This window comes from Juglans microcarpa x Juglans regia, chromosome 7S (assembly GCF_004785595.1).
Source record: "Juglans microcarpa x Juglans regia isolate MS1-56 chromosome 7S, Jm3101_v1.0, whole genome shotgun sequence".
NCBI lineage: Eukaryota > Viridiplantae > Streptophyta > Magnoliopsida > Fagales > Juglandaceae > Juglans > Juglans microcarpa x Juglans regia.
In genome coordinates this window covers 2494886-2520782 of record NC_054607.1, presented here as the reverse complement: position 1 = coordinate 2520782, position 25897 = coordinate 2494886, and the positions used below count along the sequence as shown (strand labels likewise).

General features: G+C 36.5%; 2 protein-coding genes across 4 annotated transcripts; both read right to left on the bottom strand.

Annotated features, from left to right (window-relative positions):
- Positions 1-827: 827 nt before the first annotated feature.
- Positions 828-13244, bottom strand: LOC121241370 (phosphatidate cytidylyltransferase 4, chloroplastic-like). Of its 3 annotated transcripts, none has more exons than XM_041139111.1 (7): positions 12804-13244; positions 11933-12234; positions 8049-8239; positions 5083-5207; positions 3688-3821; positions 2493-2608; positions 828-1425 (listed from the first exon to the last, which is right to left on the bottom strand). In XM_041139111.1, the coding sequence occupies exons 1-7, from the start codon at positions 13233-13235 to the stop codon at positions 1334-1336; spliced, it is 1392 nt and encodes a 463-aa protein (XP_040995045.1). In that variant the 5' UTR covers positions 13236-13244; the 3' UTR covers positions 828-1333. The 3 variants fall into 3 exon arrangements, with proteins under 3 accessions (XP_040995045.1, XP_040995046.1, XP_040995047.1); XM_041139112.1 differs by having other exon boundaries at positions 5083-5201; XM_041139113.1 differs by lacking the exon at positions 828-1425 and having other exon boundaries at positions 2544-2653.
- An 859-nt stretch (positions 13245-14103) lies between these two features.
- On the bottom strand, positions 14104-18716 carry LOC121241371 (vesicle-associated protein 1-2-like). The gene is made up of 8 exons (XM_041139114.1): positions 18525-18716; positions 18299-18369; positions 18100-18181; positions 17740-17855; positions 17463-17627; positions 17258-17308; positions 15329-15406; positions 14104-14480 (listed from the first exon to the last, which is right to left on the bottom strand). Exons 1-8 carry the CDS (start codon positions 18574-18576, stop codon positions 14370-14372), a joined length of 726 nt encoding a protein of 241 aa, XP_040995048.1. The 5' UTR covers positions 18577-18716; the 3' UTR covers positions 14104-14369.
- Positions 18717-25897: the final 7181 nt, after the last annotated feature.

The following is a 25897-nucleotide window of genomic DNA, read 5'->3' as shown; positions in this document are numbered from 1 at the left end:
ACTTCTAGGGAGTACAGACAGACATGATCCTCGAAGGAATTAATAATACTGAGCAAAATTGTTGTCAAAGCTACATAGGACACAATTAATAAGGTCAGGATGTTTATTAATCTACTGGCCAGCAGGAATCACTTATTTTTCATGGTTGTATGATATAAATTCATCTCATTGACAATATAAAATATATATATATATATATATTTAATCATTGTTCAATGGTTTTGGTTTGAGATATGGGCTCAAAAATTAAAAACTACTCCTGTTAGAACCATTCATAATATTGTATAGATGTTGAGAGTCTAAGTGCACTAAGAAATCATTGTTTGCATGGATCAATATTTGAAAAATGGATTTAGTAGTGTACAAACCCAGATGATGTTTCCTCTGTCCATTCAAGGCACCAGGGTATCCAAATCCTATTCTAACTTGGGCTAGCTGGTTTTCATTAGGTCATGTGCTAATTGAAAAATGATATTTGCAGTAAGAAGACATGCAACCATCATCCATTCCTTTTGAAAAAAGTAAGTAAACCTGAAACCCATGTAAAAAAATTAATTTTTTAATAGTGAACCCTACTTTTTTTCAAAAAGAGTGCACAAAACTTACACACTCCAAGACGTATCTAGAATTGCTTGTGCAAATTCCGATTCTGATACATCCTCAATATATTTGACAGGTCCTGATCTAACTCATTACTCAAAGGTAATCATGTAACTTTGCAATCATATATTTTACTACAGCTATAGTCAATATAATGAATGATATATGATGCACACAAATGATGCTTCAAAGAATCAAAGCAAGAACAGCATTGCAAGCCCAAAATATAAATCACTAAACTGAGCATTTTACTTTCCAGAAAGAAAAAAAGCCAAGGAACTATCACTTTTAACCGATATATTTTATTACAGAGTAGAATCAAATCAGAACTCACAAGCAGAACATTGGACTTATGGAGAAAAACTAGTGTATCCACAGCCAACAGTGGCAGTACTATCGTTGAAATCAATATGAATATGGGACTTCATGAACATGTTGAAGTATGTCGCCATAATCCACAGCCCTGCTTAGCCTGAAGTGACCCCGTGCACTTGGAAAATAAGTTTATCGAGTGTGTGTTTTCTAACTTGCATAGGTGGAGGATTAGGGATATTTTTGCTACGCATTTTGGGCAATTAGCAATATATTCTGCTGCAGATGCAAATCTAATCTTGAGCCTCTTCTCTAAACACTTCATCCCCTACATGCTTGTCCCAGTAGTAAATCCTAATCTCCAGAAGAAAAGAGCAGAAACTACTCCCTCGTAATTTAACTAAAGCTTCATAAGAAATTATCAGACTCCATAAAGTGGCAGGAAGATTTTGACAAATGAGTATGCAAGTGCACCCGTGAATACGTAGCTGTCCACTCTGTCTAGTATTCCACCTGCACGAACATCTCAAGCAATGAACAAACTAAAAAGCATTTCAATGGGTTCTGGAACTCGGACAAACAGATAAGAATAACTTTTCTAAAGATCTTAAGGATTACACATGGTACAAAGTTTTGGATTACGAGTGTCCATCCTCAACTACGTAATCAGATCCAAATCATAACTAGACCCGTTGGATCAGGAGTTGTTCACAGAGCAATAATTTTTTTGACAGGTAAAAAATTTGGATCATCTCTCGATTTGTTCACATAGCAATGATATCCTACAGAGCAATCAACTCAAAAGATAAATAACAAGGGAGAAGGACAGTCACTCTTTCTATCACAATTCTTAGGGGACGTACTACTAAAGATGGGAAGTATATAATTTCCGACATGCTAGAGCCATACTTCACCAAAGTAATCTCAAGTTGCTTTTCAGGTGGAGGAATGACTGACCTTATTGTGCCAAAAAACGTTGTTCTAAAATGCACACGTTTTGACTCTGGTTATCCGATAAGACTACATTTAGAAGGCGTAGAAACCAAGTAGGGGAGGTTTTATTACGATGAATATGATGTTCCACAATAAGGATTAGGCTTTCATGAAGCACAGGATCAATGAAGGTTTAAGGTTATGCCTTCATAGCTCGGGAACCAATCATTATTAATTGTAATTCCTTCTTGGTTGTTCCCAGACTATGGATGAGGAATTGTTTTGAAGTTTCTCTTTTGACCTAGAGCAAAGTTCTAAAGAAATCCCTTGGGATAATTTTCACATGAAAGCAAGAAGTGTGACACCCCTAGAATCACAGAATATTATATTACAAGTGAAGAAAAAGAGTTGAATTCCGTACTAAGAAAACAAATCATGACAACCATAATAGACAGCAGAATTTGTTGTATATAGCATATGAATAGAACAATAAACAACTACCCAACTTGAGATGAAATATTGCCAAAACATTGTATGTAAAAAAATATTCAAAGCATAGTAACAGAGAACTTGTCCATTATCAGAGTATCAAAAGATTATATTCATGGTCTCATCACAGCTTACAGTCATTAGCAAAAGATAATTACCATGTCCAGGGATTAGGGACCCAGAGTCCTTGACACCAGCATCACGTTTGATCATTGATTCAGTAAGATCGCCAAAAATGGAACCCAAGAAATTCAGAAACCCAAAAGCGATTGCACTGAAAACCACCAGAGTGATACGTCAACAGTTGGTGCTCGTTCATCTTAGAGGAAAAAAAAAAAGAAAATGGAAAGAAAGGCAAACACTAAACTTAGGCCTTGTTTGTTTTCAGAAAGCATCTCATCTCATCTCATCTAATCATTACAACTTCCAATACAAAATAAAATAAACAATTCAACTTTTTCAAATCCCAAAACAAAAATAATATTAAAAAATATATTCTAACAATACTTTATTCAACTTTTTAATTTTAATCTCATCTCATCTCTGAAAACAAACGAGCCCTTAGTATATCAGAAGATAGAAGGCTAGTCATGTTTACAAAACAAGTGAACTATCGGTGGGCCCAAAAGGAGAGACAGTCACCATCCGCTTATGGCCGGGACTGGAAGTATATAAACTATAAACAAACATCCAGGAAAAAAAAAAAAAAAATGTGCTGAAGAGTACAAACAAATAGAAAGATGACCTAGAAATGAAACTCCTTGACTAAGGCCTCGTTTGTTTTCAGGAAACATCTCATCTCATCTCATCTCATCTCATCTCACTTCATCATTACAACTTTCTCAAATCCCCACACAAAATAAAATAAACAATTCAACTTTTTCAAATCCCAAAACAAAAATAATATTAAAAAATATATTCTAACAATATTTTATTCAACTTTTTAACTTTAATCTCATCTCATCTCATCTCATCTCTGAAAACAAACGAGCCCTAAGACATCAAAAAACAGTACATTGCAAGTTCCTGCTTCCAGCAAAATAGACCATAAGGTAGAACAGATTATGCTTATCCTTTTTATAATTTATCCAAATCCAGGCAGAAGATATAACCAACTTCTCATATATTTCCTAGTTTCATTCTTGCAAGAACAGAGCTGAAATTAAAATTTTTGACTTTTCCAGGAAGTACAAATTGCAGCAGATGTTGCCATCACCACAAATACTTTGGGGTGACAATTTTTGACCCAAACCACCTAGTGATTTGACAATCATCACTTTACAGAGGTTTTTGGGATCAAATTAAACATATTTCACAACAACTTATAGATTGCAGCAGAGGAAAATTGAATACCTTAGCAAAGATGTTGGCCAGCAAAAATTCTTTGATAAGATGACAGAAGTGGCTACACAACCACCCAGGCCTGCGAAAGTTCCTTCCCACGTCTTCTTTGGACTGATACTAGTAAGTGGCGTCCTACCAAATGTCTGCATTGAGGTGCAAAACTATCTCAAGGTCTCCCATAGCTATGGGCTATAACAAATATTATGTGACAAAAAATACTCTGCACACTGTCCAAATGATGGCAATAAATAAAATAACTGTAAAAATCCACAAATTAACAAAACCTTGACTCCTTTACTTACCCCTTTGGATTTTTCACCTTGAACTTTTTGTATTCTCACTAGTTAATTTTGATGTTTGTTGACATAAAAAAATTGTCATTCCTCAAAATTATAAGAATATTCTTGCATTTTAGACTCTTTTTGACAGAAGTTTTAGACAATGCATGACAGTTATTCCTGCTCATCCGTGGGTTGACGATTAGTTCTTAATCAATGCAAGAAAGATCCCGAACTCATTTAAAAAAACACCATCAACTGTGCCTGTATTGTTGTTTTCACCCAGTATGATACTGGAAGTAATCGTTTAAAGCTTTCTCTTAGATTTGTGGAAACCTTTTTTCTCACAATTACATTACATTCCCCACCCTCTTGTTCCTTTGTCTTCACCATGTTTATCTCAATACTCATCACTTCCCTTCATTTTTTCTCATGAATTTCTTCCATGTTGTCCATACAGTGGTTAGGTTCCTAAAAAAACACTAAGTAGCATATGAGAAAGAGGGGGGAAGGGAAAATACATAACGGTTTGAGATAGAGAAAGGACACTTTTTCGAGTAATGGGTTAAAATCCATAGGAGCAGATATTTCACCAAGGATTTGAGAGAGAGAATATATCATCTGCTTTAGTATTTGTATTTATTTTCTTGTCATGGCAGCAATATTAGAGAAGAAATGATGCTATTAGAGAAGAAATGACGCCCACACTATTAGATTCATTTCTCTGTTAAAAGAACTGCTGGGTTGATAAAATTATGCAGAAGCTAAAAACATTCTGGAAGTAGCACCTCCAACATATATTTGCCCAGAATTCCAAACCATGTCACACATGGTTCATTGTTGACTGGTCATTTCACTAAGGAATTTATAATAACATTAGTAATTGTTCAATTCAGGAGCCATTCTATGACTTTCTGTGGGCAGAGCTAACGAAATCCCCTGTGATCAGTGACGGGGGAGTTTAATTTGTTACAGAACACGATCTTCCAAAACCATCATAGTTTAACCTCAAGGATAAGAGTAATAAGAATCTCCGTATGTAATAATCGTACTCATATGAAAAAACGTACATAATCATTAAATTTATTTTTTGATGAGATAATCTTTACATTTCTATCAAAAGTACCTTGCCACCCAGAAAAGCAAATGAATCAGCTGCAATTATGCTGCTAATAGAGATCAGCGTTGCCACAAGACCAACTGTCCAATGAGCTGGTCCCCCAAGAAGAATGGGCCATGTTGCTCCTATTGCTGCCAAATACAAACTGAGAGACAGCTTGAAAAAGCACCAACAAGGACACACACACACGGAGACAAGAATTAAGTGAACAAAGGAGGTAAAGAAAAAGGCTACAAGTGAGCCTTCACTTTAAAAAAACTTTGTTATGAAAAAATGTAACACCCGAGCCCAAGCCCAGGCCCAGGCCTGCAGAAATGCCAGCCCGTTGAAGTAGACGACACCATAAGAAATCATTTCCCCTTTCAGTTTCCCTCTCCTCCCTGTCCCTCTCCCTCCCCGACGTTCTCTCATCCCCGTTACTTACTTTGCCCATTTTTCCTTCTCATGCCCACTTTCTCTTCTATTTTCTCTTTCTGTGATGTGCCCTTCGTAGCTGCTGCCGACCACAACGTCGCTCACACCATTTCCAGCCCTCAATCTCTACTCCTCCACTACCACCCCACACGCAACGCTGTGAATTAGCGTCTGCAGCCACAAGAAGCATCCTCCTTCAATCAGTGGCCACCGCTTGAGACCCAACACCAACGAACCCAGCCACCGTGATCTGCCCCATGGACTTGCACCACCCACCGTAAACCAAACCAAAAAGCCTATGTTTTCCCTACACCGAAACAGAGTATTTGTTCCCCACCGTGAGCCACAAAGCCACTGCCCTCTTCCGTTTCTCCACCGCCAGAACGGACCATGTGAGACACTGTCCGGCTTGGTCACTGTTGCACCGCAGCCCCTCCACCGTAAATAACCAACACAAAGCCACAACACTACCTTCGTTGGAATAAGCCTAACCATGGAAAAGCCCTAACATGCGCCACTACCTTGCACCACCCTCTATGAACAAAACCGAAACTCTGTTCTTAATATTCAAAACAGAGCACCTCGCCAACGCTATGACTGAGAAGCCAGCAAGCCCATGGTGCCTTTGCACCACCATACCCAACCTCGTGCCGTCGTGAGTCACCATCACACGGCATCTCCACCCCTCTCGGTTGCCCCCTATCGATATGGCCCTCACTCTCTCACTCTCTCTCTCTCTACCTCCTGGTTACTATACCACAACACACTTCGTTTTATTTTCTTCAATGTCTCGGTGTAAGCCTTGTAGAACATTTAACTAAGTTGGGCTTATTTCCTCTAGTGGACTGGATTTGATTGCACATGGTTGGATATTTCTAAGTTCAACTAGCGTTAATGGGCTTGCGTTTAACAAGTAGTATCGATTTATGAAAAGTTAAACTATTTTAGAAAAATTGATGGAACTTCGGGAAATTAAAGTTGGACACATGAACATTAGATTTATGACTTTAATTTCAATATTAAGAAGTTAATATGATTTTAGGAATTAGTCATGAAATTATTTGGAGAAATTATATGAAAATCAAAGTATTTTGGGGAGGGACGATATTTTAGGGTTTTGAGGATTTTTAGACATTAAAGAAATATAGAGATATTTTTTATATCAAGTTCTAATTGCTATGTGCTCAATTGAAAATTTATGCAAGTTACATGATTATTTTATAGGTGATGATTGATATTCCCTTGGCAATGTTGTGAGAAATTCAGAGAAGTTAAAAAGATCATGTAAGCGGGGTTCCTACGCTAGACTTTGCATAAAAAGAATAGACTGACGTCGATTCTATGAAAATAATGCATGTTTTGTTATGAAAAGAAAACTTGAAAACAACCTCTGTTATTTTATCTGCATCACTCATGGAATCCGTATAAGAGAAAAATATTTTTGTCATGACTAGTATAGACATGAGCTTATTTTAGCATTTTGTTTCTAAACTGTGCAAAAAGAGCGAATAAGAAATCTGAAAATTTTTGCATGATCAAGTGAAGATGCTCTGAATCTGTTTTTGATTATGTGAAAATTATATGAATATGTCCAATACTTTGTTTTGATATGATGTGGCATCTGAAAAACTTTTGGCACTACTTTCTGATTCTGTATTTGATTCAGTTTATGTTTTGTTTCGTTAAGGCCCCGCCACGGGTGATAATAGTGGTATACAATCTCGCCACGGGTGATAATGGTGGTATACGGCCCTGCCACTAGTAATAGTAGTGGTATAAGGCCCTGCCAAGGGTAATAGTAGTGGCATACGGCACTGTCACGGGTGATGATAATGGTATACGGCCCTGCCACGGGTGATAGTAGTGATCTCTGTTTTGATAGGATGATGTTTCAATTATGTTGTGCCAAAGGACTTTGCTTACGAATGATTCTGAAACTGTCGCTCTGATATTCTAATAATATGTTTTTGGATCTGCATTCTTTACTCTGTGAAAATGCTCATGTTTACATACTAGTATATATTCTCTGCTTACTGAGTTGTTGATAACTCACCCCTTATCTCCACAATATTTTCAAATGTTTTGGATGTTTCAGCTGAAGATCAAGAATAGGAAGCATGGGTAAGAATGTGTGAGCATAGCAAATCAAGTACAAAGAGGGTACTTCAATTATTGGAGAGTTTATTCAGTAGTTTTGTTTTGCTCTGTTATCTTGGTATTTTGGAAGGTTGATGTTTATTTTGAGACTTTGTGGTGTTCCTAGTTAATTATTTTGGAGTAGTTGGTTTAAAAGAATGAGATCTATGTGTAATTAAGAAATTTGGGTTTATATTTGTACTGTGAGATATAATTTTAGGTGATAGTAACTCTCCAACCTATCCGGGGCGGGGCGTTACACAAAAAGTTTACCTCCTTTGTAAAGAAAAAGGTAATAATTGTGAATATAACAAAATAAGAGGAAAACATCAACATAAATGAAAATGAGAATTCTGTTACTTTTAATAGATCTCCTTCAATATAAATTGACTACCAGAGAGGCATAACTCTCAACAACTTACTGGTGCTTAGGGCTGGGGCTGATAAGCCACATCGAAGCTTAACCCAGAAGCAAGGAAGATAGCCACAATAAAAGAGCCCAAACATGGCACTACTGAGCTGTGCAAAACGAGGAATTCCTCTCTGTAAAAGCAATGCCATGGCAACAACAAAGGCAGCAAATGTCACGGAAACATCAATTTGACCTAAATACCTGGTCACATGTAGGAAACATAAATTAATCACCATTCGAAAACCTTGTGAACAAATACATTCCACACCAGAAGTCAGAAAAGCAACATATCTGAAGTATATATGCATACTTTTGAAATCAATAAAGAGTAAGAAAAGGCAATCAAACATCATTTGACTATCAGTACAATGTAGGAGAAAGGCTTTGACACCAAAAATGATGTATGACAGTAGTAGGAATAATTTTATAGGGTAAACAGTACTGTAATTACTGAAGCAGAATGAACAATATCCATAAGCAGTGTTCTGGTTGTTTGGGATGGTTTACGAGCATTCTGAGTGATGGTTGGTTTAGGAGATTAAAGATTAGGGATGGGTGGCTTACAAGCGTTCTAGGGTTCCTTGGAATTGCAAATTTGGATAGAGATGCATTTCACAACTCTCAAGAGCAATTGCTCCTAAAAATTTTCATCAACAAGCCTATTCGTGTCTAATGACTAAACATAATACAACTTGACTCCTTATATGACTTGACTTGAACTTCTTCTTTTTTTATAAGTAATAAAAGATTTTATTGAGACGAATGTATAGACGAAGCCTATGTACACAAGAAGTATACAAAAGAAAACACCTAAATACATTCTAGAAAACAGAAAGTGACATCAGAAAATCATTAACAGAAAGACCGTTATTCCCTAAAACTGAAAACCAAGACAGTTAGGAGTGAACAAAAAAATTCCAGATTTGTTCTAAAGAACGCTCTTTATCGTTAAAACACCGCTCATTCCTTTCCATCCAAATACACCACATAAGAGACAATGGGATCATCTTCCACACTGTGCCCACTTGAGAACAGCCATGAATCCCATTCCAACAAGCAAGTAGTTTGACCACTCTCGACGGCATCACCCAATCCAAGCCAATTTCGCAAAAAACACCATTCCACAAAGCCCTTGCCACCTCACAATGCAAAAGGAGATGATCCACTGTTTCCCCATTCTTTTTGCACATGCAGCACCACTCCATAACAATAATACCTCACTTCCTTAAATTGTCCAACGTCAAAAATTTCCGAAGAGAAGCTGTCCAAATGAAAAAAGCCACCTTAGAAGGCACATGTAACCTCCAAATACTCTTCCAAGGAAAGGAAGCAATAGCTTGTACTACGAATGAACAGTGAATTTTTTGCTCCCCTTCGAAGTCCATAACATCCTATCCATGGCATTGCCATCAATCCTCAGTGAGTATAAAAAGCTAAAAAAAAGTTGAAACTTCATCAATCTCCCAATCTTGAACTGCTCGAGTTAAACAAATATCCCACTGAATCACACCATTAGAGCAAGAAAACAGATCTGAAACAGCAGCAAACTGATCTGAAGCCGATCTAAAAACACCTAGAAACATACTGTTGAGAGCCCGCTCACCACACCAAATGTCAAACCAAAAATGGATCCTCGATCCCTCTCCAACAACAAAGTTCACATGACTAACAAAACCCTCCCAACCCTTTCTAATGAACTTCTAAAGCCCCACACCATAAGTCCCCCGAACGACATTAGAACACCAACCCCCCCATGCACTACCATACGTCCGATCTATGATCTCCCTCCAAAGCGACTCCCCTTCCAATTGATATCTCCATAGCCACTTTCCCAATAAAGCCTTATTGAAGGCCATCAAATTACAAACACCTAGCCCTCCAACTGAAATGGGACTTAGTAGCTTCGCCCATACCATCCCATAGAAAAGCACAAAACAGCTTCTCAATCTAGTTTGCCACTCCTGCGGGCAATGGAAACAGTGATAGAAAATAAGTAGGGAGATAAGAGAGAGTACTCTTCAAAAGAGTGAGTCTACCCCCTTTAGATAAGTAAAGACGCTTCCAACTAGCCAACCTTCTCTCAACTTTCTCAATGACCCCTAAAACTAAATATTTTTTTTTTTATATAAGTAAATGAAGATTTCATTAAAAAAAATGGAAAGGCATAGCCCAGGTACACATGAAATATACAAAAAGAAAACCTAACTTCAAAAAGGAAAAGAAACAAGAAATTCATGGAAGCTCAGCCCATCAAAATCTATAGAAGCTACCCAAAGGAACAAAGTATTCAAAAAAGAAAGTTCTAAGCTCCACAATCATCCACTCTTGATCTTCGGAATTTTTGTCATTGCTTTCCCTCCAAATACACTGCACTAGACAAATAGGGATCATCTTCCACACAGCTACAATTTGTTGGCTACCATATAACCTTCTTTAATTGACAAAGAGATCTACAATCCTTCTGAGAACAACCCCAAACCAATCCAACTCTACTAAAAAGATCATTCCACAAAGTATTGGCAATCTTTTCTTTCTTTTTTATAAGTAATCAAAGATATTGTATTCATAGAACTAAGTATTGGCAATCTCATAATGGAGTAGAACTACAAATTCCCTGCTTTGTTTGCACATATAGCACTACTTTGCTACAATGCTATCCATGGTGAGGATTTTCCCTAAAGAGGCTATCCATGCATGGAAAAAAAATGCTCTCAAAGGTGCCTTAGTCTGCCAAGTATTCCTCCAGGGGAAAGGATTGATATTCTTATCAGACAATGAACTTGCCCCTGTTAAGGGCCCAAAAAATCTCATATGTCCCTCCAAGAAATAAGCTAGTAGAGTATAAGAGATTGAAGAACCCTGAGAAGGCACAAACCTCCCAATCATGGGTCGCTCTAAAATAAAAACATGCCACAGTAAAAATCCACCAAAAAACTCAAATAGATCTGCCACTGAAGCCTCCTATGCACGTGCAATATTATACACCTCTTGGAAAGCTTCATTCAGAGCCCTGCCACTGCACCATAAATCATGCCAGAACCTAGTCCTAGAGCTATCACCCACCGCAAGTCTAGTATGACTAGTAAACACCTAGCAAATATTTTTGCATTACCCCCACCCCCATATACTTCATTAGAACACCACTCACCTGAAGCACAAGTGTCTCTCATTTCCTGCATCAAGTACTAGGGGAGTGACTTAAAGAAGCTCAACTTTGAAAAGGAGAGCAATCATGGGGAAAAAGGGAGCAATTAGAAACAAAATTAGTTTTAGAAATGGATATATGAACAACGCAAAATCCACATTCATATTCCATTCAATTGTGGTAACCGTGAAGAATTTTTTTGCAATGCACAGAAATAGAACCCCTTTTTTAAAATCAATCTAGGGAAAACCTTTTGACAACATGCTCCATGACAACTCTTTTACATTAAGGTTTCAGAAAGAAAATGGGTAACTTTTATTTTGGGTAAGTGGGACCGTGGGTAGGTGGTGTCTAAAGAGGGAGCAAAATTTTAAGAATCAAATATATTCAGCCACATGAATTTGATACGTAAGTATCATAATTTGTGATACCCCGTACTGAGTATATGGGGTGAATGGGATCACACATTGCTAACTATACAGTTCAAGAAACAACCCCTAAGATAAACATGCTCCAATTGCTTCCATAAGAGTTAGTAAATGATGGGACTCGGAAAAAAATGTATTTGATTACTGATACTATGATTTTCTGCTCTCTGATTATTGATTTCACATCATACAAAAGCAAAAAAAGACATGATCAATTACAAAAGAAAGCGATGGAGAAATATGATGAAACTTTTGGATTGACAAATTAGTTGATGTTCAACAAGTATGGAACAAAATTGTAGACATGTTAGCATAGCTTACAAGGTAAGTATTGGCATCACAGCACAGATAACAGAGCAAACACGTGAGACATAACGAGGGGGCGGCGTCATCCCTTCAGTGATTCCATGACTCCTAACCAACTCAAAATACTCACGTGCACCAACAAAAACAACAGCGGCCAAAGCCACAGTGAAAACCCGTCCTCCAGCAAATACAATACCACCAGCAGTTATTCCAATGCCAAGTCCAAAAACAATTCTTGTCTTTAACTGGCTAGTTTTCTCTTTAAGCTCCAAGCCTGAATCCTCTTTTGCTGATAATGTATGGCCTTTGCCGACTTCCTACAATATACTTATTTCAGTGATTCCATTCAATCACATATTCCTGATCATAAAGTACATAATTATTTATAAAAATTTTAAAAATGAAGTCAATTTAACCAAGATTTCAAAATTTAACTTTTTGACATCGACCCATGGCAAAAAAAAATTTCAACCACGACATTAAACCTGAATGTCTTTTTTTTTTTTATAAGGCATATGTTCCACAATTTCCAAACTTAATCCCAACCATCCTATATACCATGAACTAATCACGAAATTTTATATTCCTCTTTTATTTTCAGAACTACTATAAACAAGTGCAGATCTCCCTAATTTTATTTATCGTCCATCCCTTGAAAAAAGGGAGATAATTGATGAGTAATTCTCATAGAATGCATTAGATTGACCAAATAAGACACATATTCAAGTTCAATTCACCAAAATCCCATAGTCTAATTTCCATTTTCCTTCCAATGTAATTAAAAAACATCCCAATTTCAAAATCAAGTTCTTATCTTTTTCATCACATACATACGTGTGTTAGCTCATTTATAAATATTGAGTCCAAGAGACTAATTATGAAGTACCTGTTTGGCATTGCCCTCGTCAATCCGGTCTGGCTCGGCCCTGGCGACGGCGGTTATAACGCGCCGGTGCATGGAGGCTGCGTTTTGGGGGAGGAAAATAACGCTTTTGTGTCGTTCAAAGACCGAACCAAGATTACAGACTCTGGAGCCGGGACGAGCGGGAGCTAAGGGTTTCGAGGGCGAGGGGCGGCAGCAGCAAGAGCGTAAATTAGAAGAAGAGGGAGAGAGGGTAAGCAGCTTGTAGCGACCAGTTCCCAAATAAGACGTCGTCGCCATGGGAAAGGAGTACGTAGAGGTGGTCCTTCCTATGGTCTTAGCATTGGCGGAGAGAGCGAGAGAGGGAGGGAGTAGAGTGAGTGGGTGACAGGGGTAATGGAAGTTGTTGAAAGGTTTGGGTGCGACGAGCTCAGAGACGATATCAATTACATTCATTTAAATGATGTGTCCTTTGCTGCGTTGTCTGCGTAATAAAGGATTCGGCTGTGCCACGTAGGCTTATATTTCTTTCTATATAGAGTACGCAAATGCAAATAACCTATTTTTGGTAGCTCCCATCTGGTTTTTTTTTTTTTTTTTTTTTTTTTTGGGATAGGTCTAGCTGAATGAATTTTTTTTATTAAATATTGTTTATAACAAATAAAAAATATTCATATACAATAATTAATATTTAAAAATTTTCAAATGAAGAGTGTTACAGTCAAAATAATTACACAAAAATAATTTTAAAAACAGACATGACTTTATATGATCCGTCGAATTTGCTTTATAATAAAAATAACTTTACAATCTGACAAAACACATCAAGTCACATCAGTTTGTGAAATTAATTTTGCGTAATCACTATTTTTCTTTTTGAAAAGATTAAAAAGTGAAATCCATTATAAATAAGCTACTTTTTATGGTATATGTTTCACATTTTATTTGTATCTAACATTACTCTTATTAAAGCCGTGAGTGATTATCTGGAGAGGAATCTGGTATTATTATTGACAATAGAGGAATAAGCAGCATTCAATGGTTTCCTCTATGTTATAAACAGATCACAAACCATGGGTACTTATGGCTTGAATGAACAAACAAGCATTTCTGGTTACATTACCAAGTGAACATAACAGCAGAACAAGGTTCTCTGTATCTAGCTGCGCCATGTTGCTCCTTGTAATTATATTCACCTCAATCACAAGAAAACTCTCAGACTATTCTTTACATGCTTCAATCAACTACCATTTGGGATTCAAAACAAATTCAAAATGGAGAAGACGAAGTTAACAGAAAAGGATATGTTCATGACAAAAGTGGGTCACACAAAATAATTTTGGAGTTCTTTCGGATCAATTACAAAACCAATAAAACCCATAAATCATGTTCTCCACTGTCAATATCTGCTAATACAATGAACAAAAAGTTACCTTCCACACGTCTGAAATTGTCCCTAATGTCAATACAGGTCGTTAATACAACAAGGCAAGATCTATCAGTCACGCATCTGTTTTCTAATGGCTTTCTACATTTTGTTTCCCACTGAAATGGGTGGGACCTGCAGGAACAAAGGATAAACTCAATTGTTCATGTCTTCTTCATAAGGTACCCCAACACGATGCCGACCAAGCCAACGAGAAGCACATATAAAAGCGGGATACCACCATGCCTTTTGGTGGCTTCACGCCTCAAGAGCTCCTGTACATATATAAAGAAACTTGTATACATCCTTTGATGCAGTAAATGTTTGAAACAATCCTCTATCAATATTGCAGCAAGTATAACCATTTTATATAGTTTAACCTTCCCTTGGAAGCTCACTTCAAATTGGGAAGTAATCAAAATTCGTACTTGAGACACTCCATGGAGAAATTTTATTCCCTCTGGACTATTGAACTTCCAAAAACAATTGAAAAAACCAATGGCATAAATAGTTTCAAGAGAAACTAAAAGATGTCATATATTCACCAAGACTTAATCAGCACTCAGCAGTATTCTCTAACTCATATTTGAACAATTTCAGAACTTGTGAACCTTTTCTCTGATAAACACTTTCTTGCATGTGATTTCTAGTATATCATTATAAGTTTTAGGCGTGGGGAAATGCTTGATTTGATTGGTGGTTTACCGTGCAGAAATTCAGCAGTCCTTCATACTATAATCAACTTTTTATTGATTGTCATCAGAAAATGATCACAAAAGTATAACCCTATTAATAACAATTTAAAAGCTCAAAATCAGTTAGTTTCAGAAGCATTAAAGCACCATATAATCTCTCCCATGACATCACAAGAGAGTGTATTTATTCAAATGATACATCATTACAATATATGTTGATTTTCTGTAAACAATGGCCCAAGAAAATTATAAGCGTGCCTACGAGAATTTTTTATGGGCATTGTTACTTCTAACATTAATCCAAATGAAATTTTTTAGCTTTTCTCATACAAGTGTCTCTTCCACTAAGCATATATCTGGAAAACAGATTGCTTCCAAGTCACTTCAGCAACAACAATTGAAAGGTTTTGAGATACAAAATCCCTTACCAGTTCTTGCTGAAGCTTGTTATTTTGCTGAACGGCAGAATTTTTCTCCTCGGTCAGCTTTGATAGAAGAGCTCTTGCCTAGAATCAGAAATACACTAAAAAATAATTACAAATGGTACTTCCAATATCCAGGAATTAAGCCATCAAATTCTTTCCACAATTAAGAAACCACCACAAATGTAAGATGCGGGTAAATTTATTCATGAAAGTAGCAAGAAATGACACCACTAGAAAAAGATAATTCACCTTATTTGAGGTTTTCTTCTTCCATTCGAACTAAAACTCTCTCTTCTCCTTTTTTTACTAGTTAGTTGTTTTCTCATTTCACTTACTGCATTTATTTTGATGGACGTAGTCTCCCACAAGGGAGGGAAATATGGTCAAATAATATAGTCAACTGTCCTGAGTTGATTTTTTATTTTTGAAAATTAAGACATGCATATTTACAATATATATGTATATACTAGTACATCTCTACGAAATTACATGTGGATGCATGCAGTTTATGTGCATGTATCACATTATCACATTTGACTGATTTGCTCCAAGATATCTATCAGTGATGGTATCGTACATTCTGAAAGCTGAAAAGGCTTTCCGTGTCATGAAGCTTCAAGGCTACTAAGACTATTTCGAGCCCCAATTAAAAAGGTAGCATTTAAGAAGGATGTCATGAATGAGACAAGGCTGACAAAAATCCTAATCATCTTGCGGGGTACATAATTAGATTTGCACCACGTGATGATGCAGAGTGTGAGCATCATATGTAATTTCCATCTTATATATGTATTGCACATCATAATCTGAATAGAACAAGAGAAGGGGTTTAAGAGCTGTTTTATCATAAAGCCGTTTTATTAAAAATATCATACCTTTGGTTTGTGAGGAAAAGTACATTTTCCCGAAAAGAATGATAAAATTCCTCCTTAGTCAATACCAGAAAGCACAAAGCAAGAGAATGAAGAAGATGAGTGCATGTGCTTGCATTTACATGTATGCTTCATGAAGAAACAACATGTAAATGAGTCATCCAATGAAACAGTCTACTGGGGAGAAATTATCAAGTAAAAGCCAGAAAGTAACAATAAAAAATAATCCACATTGTATACTTCCTGTGTACTTGAGCATCGCCTAGTTTCATTCACATCAATAAAGACTATTACTTATAAAAAAAAAAAAAATAATCCACATTGTAGTTGATGATAAAACAAATTACGGAATATACAAATATTTAAATATGTACATATGTATAAATGTGTGTATAATTTCCACTATGAAGCTTTTCTTTTTGTTTCACTAAAAGGAAAACACTGTTTAAAATAATATTAAAAAATATTAAATTTTTTTTTTTATAGGTAATAAGAAAATTTTATTACCATGAATAGGCAAAACCCAAGTACATGGGACATATACAAAGGAAATGATGACAATTTTCAGGATTTGCTTTAGGATCTTTTATTAAAAATATATTAATTGAACTCAGTTAAGTGAATGTTCGTGTTTTCTCAGGTCCAACATGATAATCAATAGCAGATTAAAATCTTGAAATCTCCTCTTTCTTCTCCTATTACTTAGCAATAAAACAAATTTTGACTTTGGTGGACCCCATTATTGGATATTTAAACGAATCACACTCAAGAAATCACTGACTGTTTGCTGAAAGCAAAATCCTCAAAGCCAAGATTCTGACCGAGAATTTCACTTCCAAAACAAGACAACTGTTAAAAATTTGACTTAGCTTTCAGAAGTCAAACATCCTGTCAGCTAAACCTTGCCTAATAAAAAAATGGAAGCATGAGTCGCACAGATCCTCAACTTTAGAACTTACTCTTTCTGTCTGAGAATCTATGTTGAAAAATGATACAGATCTCTATGAATAAAAAATAAGAAAATATTAAAATTCTAAAATTTAATAGAAAATAAAATTACCTCAGACGAGGTTTCTTGAGGCTCATGTCGCTCCACAAATGCTCTCGAAGCCTACAAGCACAATCACATATGTAAGACAAATTCTACCAAACAAAATCGTTATTAAACTCTTCAAAGATTCAGAGGTGTAAAATAAATAAATAAAGAAAAATAATAATCATCAGACCCTCATTTGAATTCATTCACAGTTTTCATCAATACTCACAAGTGTAAATTCAGAAGCATTGGGATTCCCATTATCAGATACTGAAGCCCTTGGTGAAGAACCTTCTTCTGACCCTTCTCGAACCGGAGATGGAGGTCGAGGTGGAGCAACATAAACAACCCTCAATTTGCTCTCCTCGACATTATGCCCTGACTCCTTGTTGAACTAAAAGACAAGAAAACATAAACCCATCTGCTTAATCCATAATTATTCCCAATCAAGATAAAAGAATAAAGGATACCTGCATAAGAAATCGTAAATTTGTTCATGTTAGTACCATTTCTGGGGTTATCTCCTTCACAGTTGCTCCGGGGCTTGCAACCACGCTTTGGAGCAGAAACTTGTCCTTGCATTGCATATCGGGCGGGGCCTCCTTTTGAGCTTGCATTGTAACTGAACCATATAGGAGGGGGAAAAATACATGCACGATAATTCACTCATATGGAGAGTACATTTTAAAGCTAGTGATCTCACTAATTAAGCATAATTGATGAGAGATAGTGATAATAACTGTAAAGCAGAAAAATTATTGTTTTTTTTTTTTTTTTCATATAAAGAATAATCAATCAAAAAGTAATGTCAGCGACATCAAATGAGCACAAATTCAATTCAGTAAGTGTAAGTGAGAGAAAGGCACCTGTAACATCGCAGGTAGACCTCGGTAACACAATTCCAGTATTGGGTCTCACACAGTACTTCTTTGGATTTGTCGTCTTCACCTATAGCATACCCATGTCCGTTGCACAGGAATCAAAATTACAAATTCCCAGAACACAAAAATCCACAAAAAGTAGAAATAAAAATTGCAAAATTGAAAGTGAATGCTCAAATTCTACCTTGAAAGCCACATGGTTATCGGTCTTATTAGACAACTGCAGAGAGCACGAGATCTGCTTCCTCAACTCAACTTTTTTTTTTTTTTTAATTCGACAAACAAAGAAAATTATGAAAAATAAACAATGGCAACAAAAACACGGATCTGAAAGCAGAAAAACAAATTTCTTTTTACTTTGTAAAGGGGAAAATCATAACATTAAGAATTTCGTTTTTAGGAAAGCTTACAAGGGAATTGGAGCTCTTGAGGCTCGATGTTGAGAAGCTCGCCGGTACTCATCCCTAGTAGATCGGATAAAGGCCGCCGGAGAGAGGAAAGGTGGTTTGCCGGTGGGGGTAGAGAGAGAGAGAGAAAGAGAGATTTTCGTCTTTTCGAACGGGAGAGAGAGCTCTGCAAGACAACGTGGGACAGAGTAGTTTTGTCTGTCTTTGTTCGAGTCGTTGTTGCCTCCTCTGCACGTTTGTGCGGTTCATCCGGTTCCAATTATGGATACCTTTTTCTTCTGAGCTATATTTTTTTTCATTTTTATCGGGAAAAAAAAAAAAAAGAAAAAAAGCATGCACCAACACGAAGTGATATAAATAATCATAATAATAATAAAATTCAAATTATTGTTGATAATTATAATTTCAACCCATTATTAAAAATTTAGAAAGATTAATAAATTTACATTTATTTCGTTATCCAGCTGTAAATTAATTATTCAAGAAAAAATTATAAATATATTTTAGGAATGTTGCTTATCCTTGTTTTAAATAACTACAATATTTTTTTATCTATATTATATTAAGATTATAAACATATGATGATTAAAAAAAAAGAAAAATACTACTCTCACCTATAATTGAGTCTCGATAACTTTGTTTTACTTAATGATTAAGAAAGTATTTTTTAATAATGTTGTAAATTTTTTTAAAAAACAAATATTTAAAGGTATAAAAAAAATAAAAAAAAAAATTTTTTACCCTTATCGAGACCCATCTCATACTATTTGAATGATCTTTTTCGAAAAGTATTATTATTTGAAAACATTTATACTAAACATTATCTACATGATATAATTTGATATATAATATTTAAAATTTAAAATTTATCTTTTTAATTAAATTATGTTGAGTGAATAATGAGGAGGGTAAAAGATTTCAAATAAATTATTTTCTGAATATTAAAAAGTCAGTAAAACAATGCTAGAAAATCAAAACTTTAAATCTATGATAGGTCCAACTTACCTATAATTGTACCAAAGTTCAAACTTCAACTACATCCAACACGTGCGCATCAATGTTTTTATTTTTTTCCTATTTAACCGTCAACAAGTACAGCCGAAAGAGGCTGGTTTTGGATGTTCCCAAAGATACACCAACAGTGTAATTATATGGCAATCAATCCAAATAGTTTGATTTTGATTTCTGGATCCTTAAAAGTTGTCAGTGCTTCTGTACAGGCTAGTACATAGATAGACAATACAAGTGAATTTATCTTTACAAATATTAAATGAAACAGTTGTTTGTTAAAGAAAGATAGAATTAACGTATTATATAAAATTATAATAATTTATAAATTTATTTTTATAAAATATAAAACTTTTCAATTATGTACAGAAATAATTGCATATTTCAAAAGTAACGAACTTTTCCTTCCTACAAGTTTTATCCCATGATGATCTCTCTACTCTGAGATTTTTGGATGAAATTGTAATCAGCATCCTGCTCTTGACACATTCCATTTGTAAGGAAGTTTACACCCAATTCATCTGAGATCAACCCCAAGCAGAAAGCAATTTACTCATCTTTCGTAATTGTGATAATCATCTTAAGCATGTAACTGAACTAGACAAATTTAGACTTATAATTTACTCATTTGTACACTCAAAAATCTGTATGGGAAGCCAGTCTTATTTCGTTTCCACTGATCTTTTGGTATTACTAGCCATCACCAGCAGAAAAAGACTCTTGCTGAAGATCTTGAGCAGTGAAACCAGCAAACCAAGCTGCCCTCATCAGCTGTATGCCTAGAATCAACACCTACCAGCACACCAACCAACCCCCTGATCACATGCATAACCCATTATGGTGCACCAAGCTCAACCCCAGGCTTCAAGCCCCTTTTGGGATCCATATAGCATCATAAAATGAGCTTTACTTTTGCTTGCATGAGTTGGGTGCTTTGAGCAGGCAAAGGAATCGGCCATGAGGCAAAAAAGAGTTGCACCCAGATTGAAAATGCAATCAAGGAAATCAAGCTGGCTACTTTGGAGCCAAGGAAGATGGAAGATATTGGGAGCCACAGGATTGGACGAATTAATAAAATGAGGCAACACTTTCAGTAGATTCTCTCTTCTGCTGTCTTTTCTTTTGTTAGTCTTACATAGTATTAAGAGCCTCAGGTTGAGAATTTTTTTTTCTTCTTCCATGGCTGCTGAAAAACCCAAATCCCTCTTTCTTGACTTCAAGAATATTCTCAATCCCTACAGATTGGACCATGGAGATAACCCTTCCCTTCCCTTGGTCTTTGACCTTCTCACTGTAGAAAACTATACCACTTGGTCCAGAGCCATGTACAGGACTCTTTGTGCCAAGAACAAGCTTGGGTTTATCAATGGCACCTTGCTTAAACCCACAACTACCGCTGACCCTCTTCATGATGCTTAGGAATGCTGCAATGATTTAGTGGTTTCCTGGCTCCACAACTCAATCAACCCAACCCTCAAATCCAGCATTGCCTTAGTGGATAATGCACAACAGATATGGGATGAGCTAAAAGATCGTTTCACCCAACAGAATGGTTATCAAATCTTTCAGCTCAAAAGGGCCTTAGCAGGTTTGCAACAAGAGAATGATCCTATTCATGTCTACTTTGGTAAGCTTAAAACCTTATGGGATGAACTTACCATGTATGACCCTTTGCATGGCTGTACATGTGGTAAACTTGTTGTTTTACTTAACAGATATCAAAGGGATTGTGTTATACAATTACTCATGGGTCTCAATGACTCCTACAATGCTACCCATGACCAAATAATGCTCTTGGACCCTTTACCTCTCATTAATAAAATTTTCTTCATGATCCAGCAGCAAGAAATGCAGCATCTCATGCTGTCTGGGCTCCCCTCTCCTAACTCAATGGCCCTTGATGTCAAACAATCCTATACCTCACACAAACCCTTTTCCAAATCACCTCAACCATCAAAGCGTGATAGGCCATTTTGCACTCACTGCAAAATTCAAGGCCATGTTCTAGACACCTACTTCAAAGCAGGAAATGCCCAACCCCCAACTTGCTCACACTGTCATATGACAGGACACATAGCAGATAAATGCTATAAATTACATGGCTACCACCAGGGTACAAGTTGCATGGAAAGGGTAAGCCACTCGGTTTCTCTTCTACCAATATGACTTCACTCGAGCAAGAGGACTCCTCAGATGCCAACTTGACTTTTACTAAGGACCAATATCTGCAACTTCTATCTCTATTGCAGTCAAAGGAAATTCCCATTGCTATCACTCAGTCAACAATGTCCAGGCAGATTGTAATCATCCTCCCACCATGAATGGTATTATTTTGTGTCTTACTTCTTTCACTCCAACACTTAACTACTCCACACAATCACCTTGGATCATTAACACTGGTGCTACAGATCATATGGTCTGTAGCACCTCATTTTTTTCAACCATTATCTCTCAAGTTTCCTGTGTAGTTAGACTTCCTAATGGTCACACAGCACCTGTCACCCATGTTGGCACTATCCAACTCACTAATACATTAATTTTACATAATGTGTTATGTGTTCTCTCTTTCAATTTTAATCTCCTCTCAGCAAAACAACTAACCAATTCACTTTCTTGCTGTTTCATTTTCCTTTCACAACTTTGTTTTATTCAGGACCTTTTGTCATGGACCACGATTGGCATGGGTGAGATAAAGGATGGCCTCTACCAGTTGCTTGCTAAATCAGTGTCTCCCACAACTCTACTTGATCATTTTTCCAATTCCTTACACAAAACAATTTCTGTTTCTATTATTTCCACAAGTGTTGATCATATTTCTGATGTTTGGCATTGTAGAATGGGTCATACACCCATTTCAAAGTTAAATATAATCAATGACTCTTCAATCAGAAACCACATTTTCACTATTTTTGATACAAATCCTTGTCATGTTTGTCCCCTTGCAAAGCATCATAGGCTTCCATTTCCAACTAGCACTCATAAAAGCAACCATGCTTTTGAACTTATTCATTGTGATATATGGGAACCTAACTCAGTTAAAGCTTATGATGGTTCCAAATATTTTTTAACCATTGTGGATGACTTTTCTAGATGTACTTGGATATATCTCCTTAAAGCCAAATCTAATACTAGATCATGCATTGAAGCTTTCTCTAATTTAGTAGAAACACAGTTTCACACCAAAATCCAAGTACTTAGAAGTGACAATGGCCTTGAATTTCAAATGAGGGATTTTTTCAATAAGAAATGTATCAGCCATCACAGAACATGTGTGAAAACTCCCCAACAAAATGGGGTTGTTAAGAGAAAGCATCAGCATCTTTTAAACATAGCTCGAGCCCTTAAGATTCAATCTAACCTGCCAATCAATATTGGACTACTGCATTCTTATTGCAGCTTATATTATCAATCGGGTTCCAAGTCATCTTCTCTCCAATAAAACTCCCTTTGAACTTCTTTTTAATTCATCACCTACATATTCTCATATGAAAATATTGGGATGCTTATGCTTTGCCTCTACTCTCTCTCAAAACAGAACAAAGTTCGATCGTCGAGGCAGACAGTGTGTTTTCTTGGTTATCCTTTTGGGGTAAAAGGCTACAAATTACTTGATCTTACTACCAAAACAATTTTCCTTTCTAGAGATGTTACCTTTTATGAAAATATTTTTCCTTTTCATAATTCATCTCATTCCTCAATTGACCATCATCATCTAGTTCCTCATTTTTCCCCTCCCATTTTACATACCACTACATTCTCAAATCCATCATCTCCAAACATTCCCACCATTTCATCATCTCTAGCATCATCTTCCTCTCCTGAACCAATAATTCTTGCACCATTCTCTCACTTACAATCACCTTCACCCTCTTTACCTCATCCTCCCCCTAGAAGGTCAACTAGAACAAGAAAATCACCTGAATATCTTAAAGACTTTCATTGCCAACAGGCTACTTCCATCTCACCTGCACAATCTATGGACATGACATCCTCTTCATCAGGTATACCATTTCCCTTATTAGCTTCTATCTCATATGCTCATTTATCACCAATTTTCTCTTTATTTTCTGCTACCATCTCATCCACCCATGATCCTCATTCATATAAACAAGCTGCCAAAGACCTTGACTGGTGCAAAGCAATGGAAACTGAACTTGAGGCATTGGAGCTTAATCACACATGGATCCTCACTGATTTGCCCCCTGGCAAAGTCCCCATTGATTGCAAATATGTCTACAAAACCAAGTTTCATTCCAATGGTACTGTCGAGAGAAAGAATGCAAGGTTAGTTGTCAAAGGATTCACCCAACAAGAAGGGGTGGACTACCAATTATTGCTTTAGCTGCAATCAAATGTTGGCATCTTCAACAATTCGATGTCAACAATGCATTCCTCCATGGTGAACTTAAGGAGGAAATTTACATGAAAAGGCCACCTGGATATCAAAAGGGCAAGCCAGGCCAAGTATGCAAATTGCTTAAAAGTCTCTATGGACTTAAGCAAGCCTCACGACAATGGTATGATAAATTCTCAACATCCTTAATTCAGTTTGGTTTTAAACAATCAAAGGCTGACTATAGCCTTTTCACTTGCATCAATGGAGCCAATTTCACAGCCTTGCTTGTTTATATAGATGACATAATAGTTGCAAGTAATTCCCTTGATTTCATTTATGTTCTCAAAAGTTTTTTGAACCACAAATTCAGAATTAAAGACCTTGGATCCTTAAAGATACTTTCTTGGCATTGAGGTTGCTAGATCTTCAACTGGCATTCATCTTTGCCAAAGAAAATATACTTTGGATATACTTGCCGATTCTGGCCACTTAGCTTCTAAGCCCTTAAAAATTCCAATGGACCAAAATCACAAGTTAAGCATGACCACTGGTACTCTCTTAGCTGATCCCACCTCTTATAGGCAACTTATAGGTCGACTTCTATACCTCACCCTCACTAGACTAGATATAAGCTACCCCATTCAAGTCCGCAGCCAATTCATGGACAAACCCACTACCACCCACCTCACTGCAGCTCATAAAGTCCTGAGATACCTTAAAAATGCTCCTGGTCAAGGTATCCTTCTGTCATCTACTTCATCAGTACATTTGCAAGGTTACTGTGATTTAGATTGGACTTCTTGCCCTGATACACGAAAATCAGTAACTGGTTACTGCATCTTCTTGGGGAATTCACTCATTTCTTGGCATCTTCTTGGGGAATTCACTCATTTCTTGGCGTTCAAAGAAACAAAATGTTGTGTCACGATCATTTGCTGAGGTAGAATATCGTGCAATGGCAACCCTTTCTACTGAATTCACATGGCTAAGGCAGCTGCTTTCTTATCTCTTTATTCCTCATCCTCAAGCTGCTGAGATGTTTTGTGATAATCAAGCTACCCTCCACATAGTAGCCAACCCAGTTTTTCATGAAAGGACAAAACACATTGAAGTGGATTGTCACTTAATAAGAGATAAAATCTTAGAAGGAAGCATCAAAACTGCTCATGTCTCCACTCACTCGTAGTTAGCTGACATATTCACAAAATCCTTCCTATCCTATACTCTTTATTCTCATTTATCCAAGATGGGAATAGTGAATATCTATTCTCCATCTTGCGAGGGGGTATTAGAGCAGCATGCACAAGATGGCATCACTACCACAAAGCCACAGGATCATCAAAGCTCAGCTGCCCACGACAATGTCAATGGACCTGATCTGCATCCTCAGTCAGCACCAAGTGCACCTACTGCTTGTGTAAATGTTGCTATCAATTTACTAGAAAGTCCCTTCTTTAGATAAATTGTAATGTACTTTTATGTATTTTCAGAGTTTGTTACACAGCTGTACACATTCATTTATTCCTCAGTTTGTTAGAGATGTTTTCTTTTTCTGTACATAAAGGTAGCTGCACCTTGTATATGAGATGACGAATTAATGAAATGAGGCAACACTTTCAGTAGATTCTCTCTTCTGCTGCTTCTTCTTTTTTTATTCCTTTTGTTATTCTTACAAACAGGGCATAGAGAAACAGTATGAATTGTGAACGAAGATTCTGCACTGATTAATTTATCCACTTTCAATCCTGCAGATTCAATTGCAGATTAGAATATAATTCCAAAACCTTTTTCAGTCCCCTACGCTTGGATGCCATAGGAAATATTCTATAATTCTGAACTTGGTACCCACGCTTGACTGTACCACTCCATCTCTTTGTAGAAGTCTTAAAAGTAGCTAGCACTTCTCATATTAATTAAAAGTCTTACGGTTGACCAAATCCCACAAAATTAAGCCATGACCATTGTGATCCTCAGAAATATCGTTGTTGCAGATGTGGAAGTTCTTGATTAACATTCAGGTTCTTGGATAAGA

Coding starts and splice junctions, on each gene's coding strand:
- LOC121241370 (XM_041139111.1), bottom strand. CDS start 13,235: ATGAATGTAATTGATATCGTCTCTGAGCTCGTCGCACCCAAACCTTTC. Junction 3,822..5,082: donor TTGCTTTTCTGGGTGGCAAG/GTACTTTTGATA, acceptor ACCTCAATGCAG/ACATTTGGTAGGACGCCACT. Junction 2,609..3,687: donor TGGCCAACATCTTTGCTAAG/GTATTCAATTTT, acceptor GGTGGTTTTCAG/TGCAATCGCTTTTGGGTTTC.
- LOC121241371 (XM_041139114.1), bottom strand. CDS start 18,576: ATGAGTACCGGCGAGCTTCTCAACATCGAGCCTCAAGAGCTCCAATTC. Junction 17,856..18,099: donor GTCTACCTGCGATGTTACAG/GTGCCTTTCTCT, acceptor TATATGGTTCAG/TTACAATGCAAGCTCAAAAG. Junction 17,628..17,739: donor AGGAGATAACCCCAGAAATG/GTACTAACATGA, acceptor CTTGTCTTTTAG/TTCAACAAGGAGTCAGGGCA.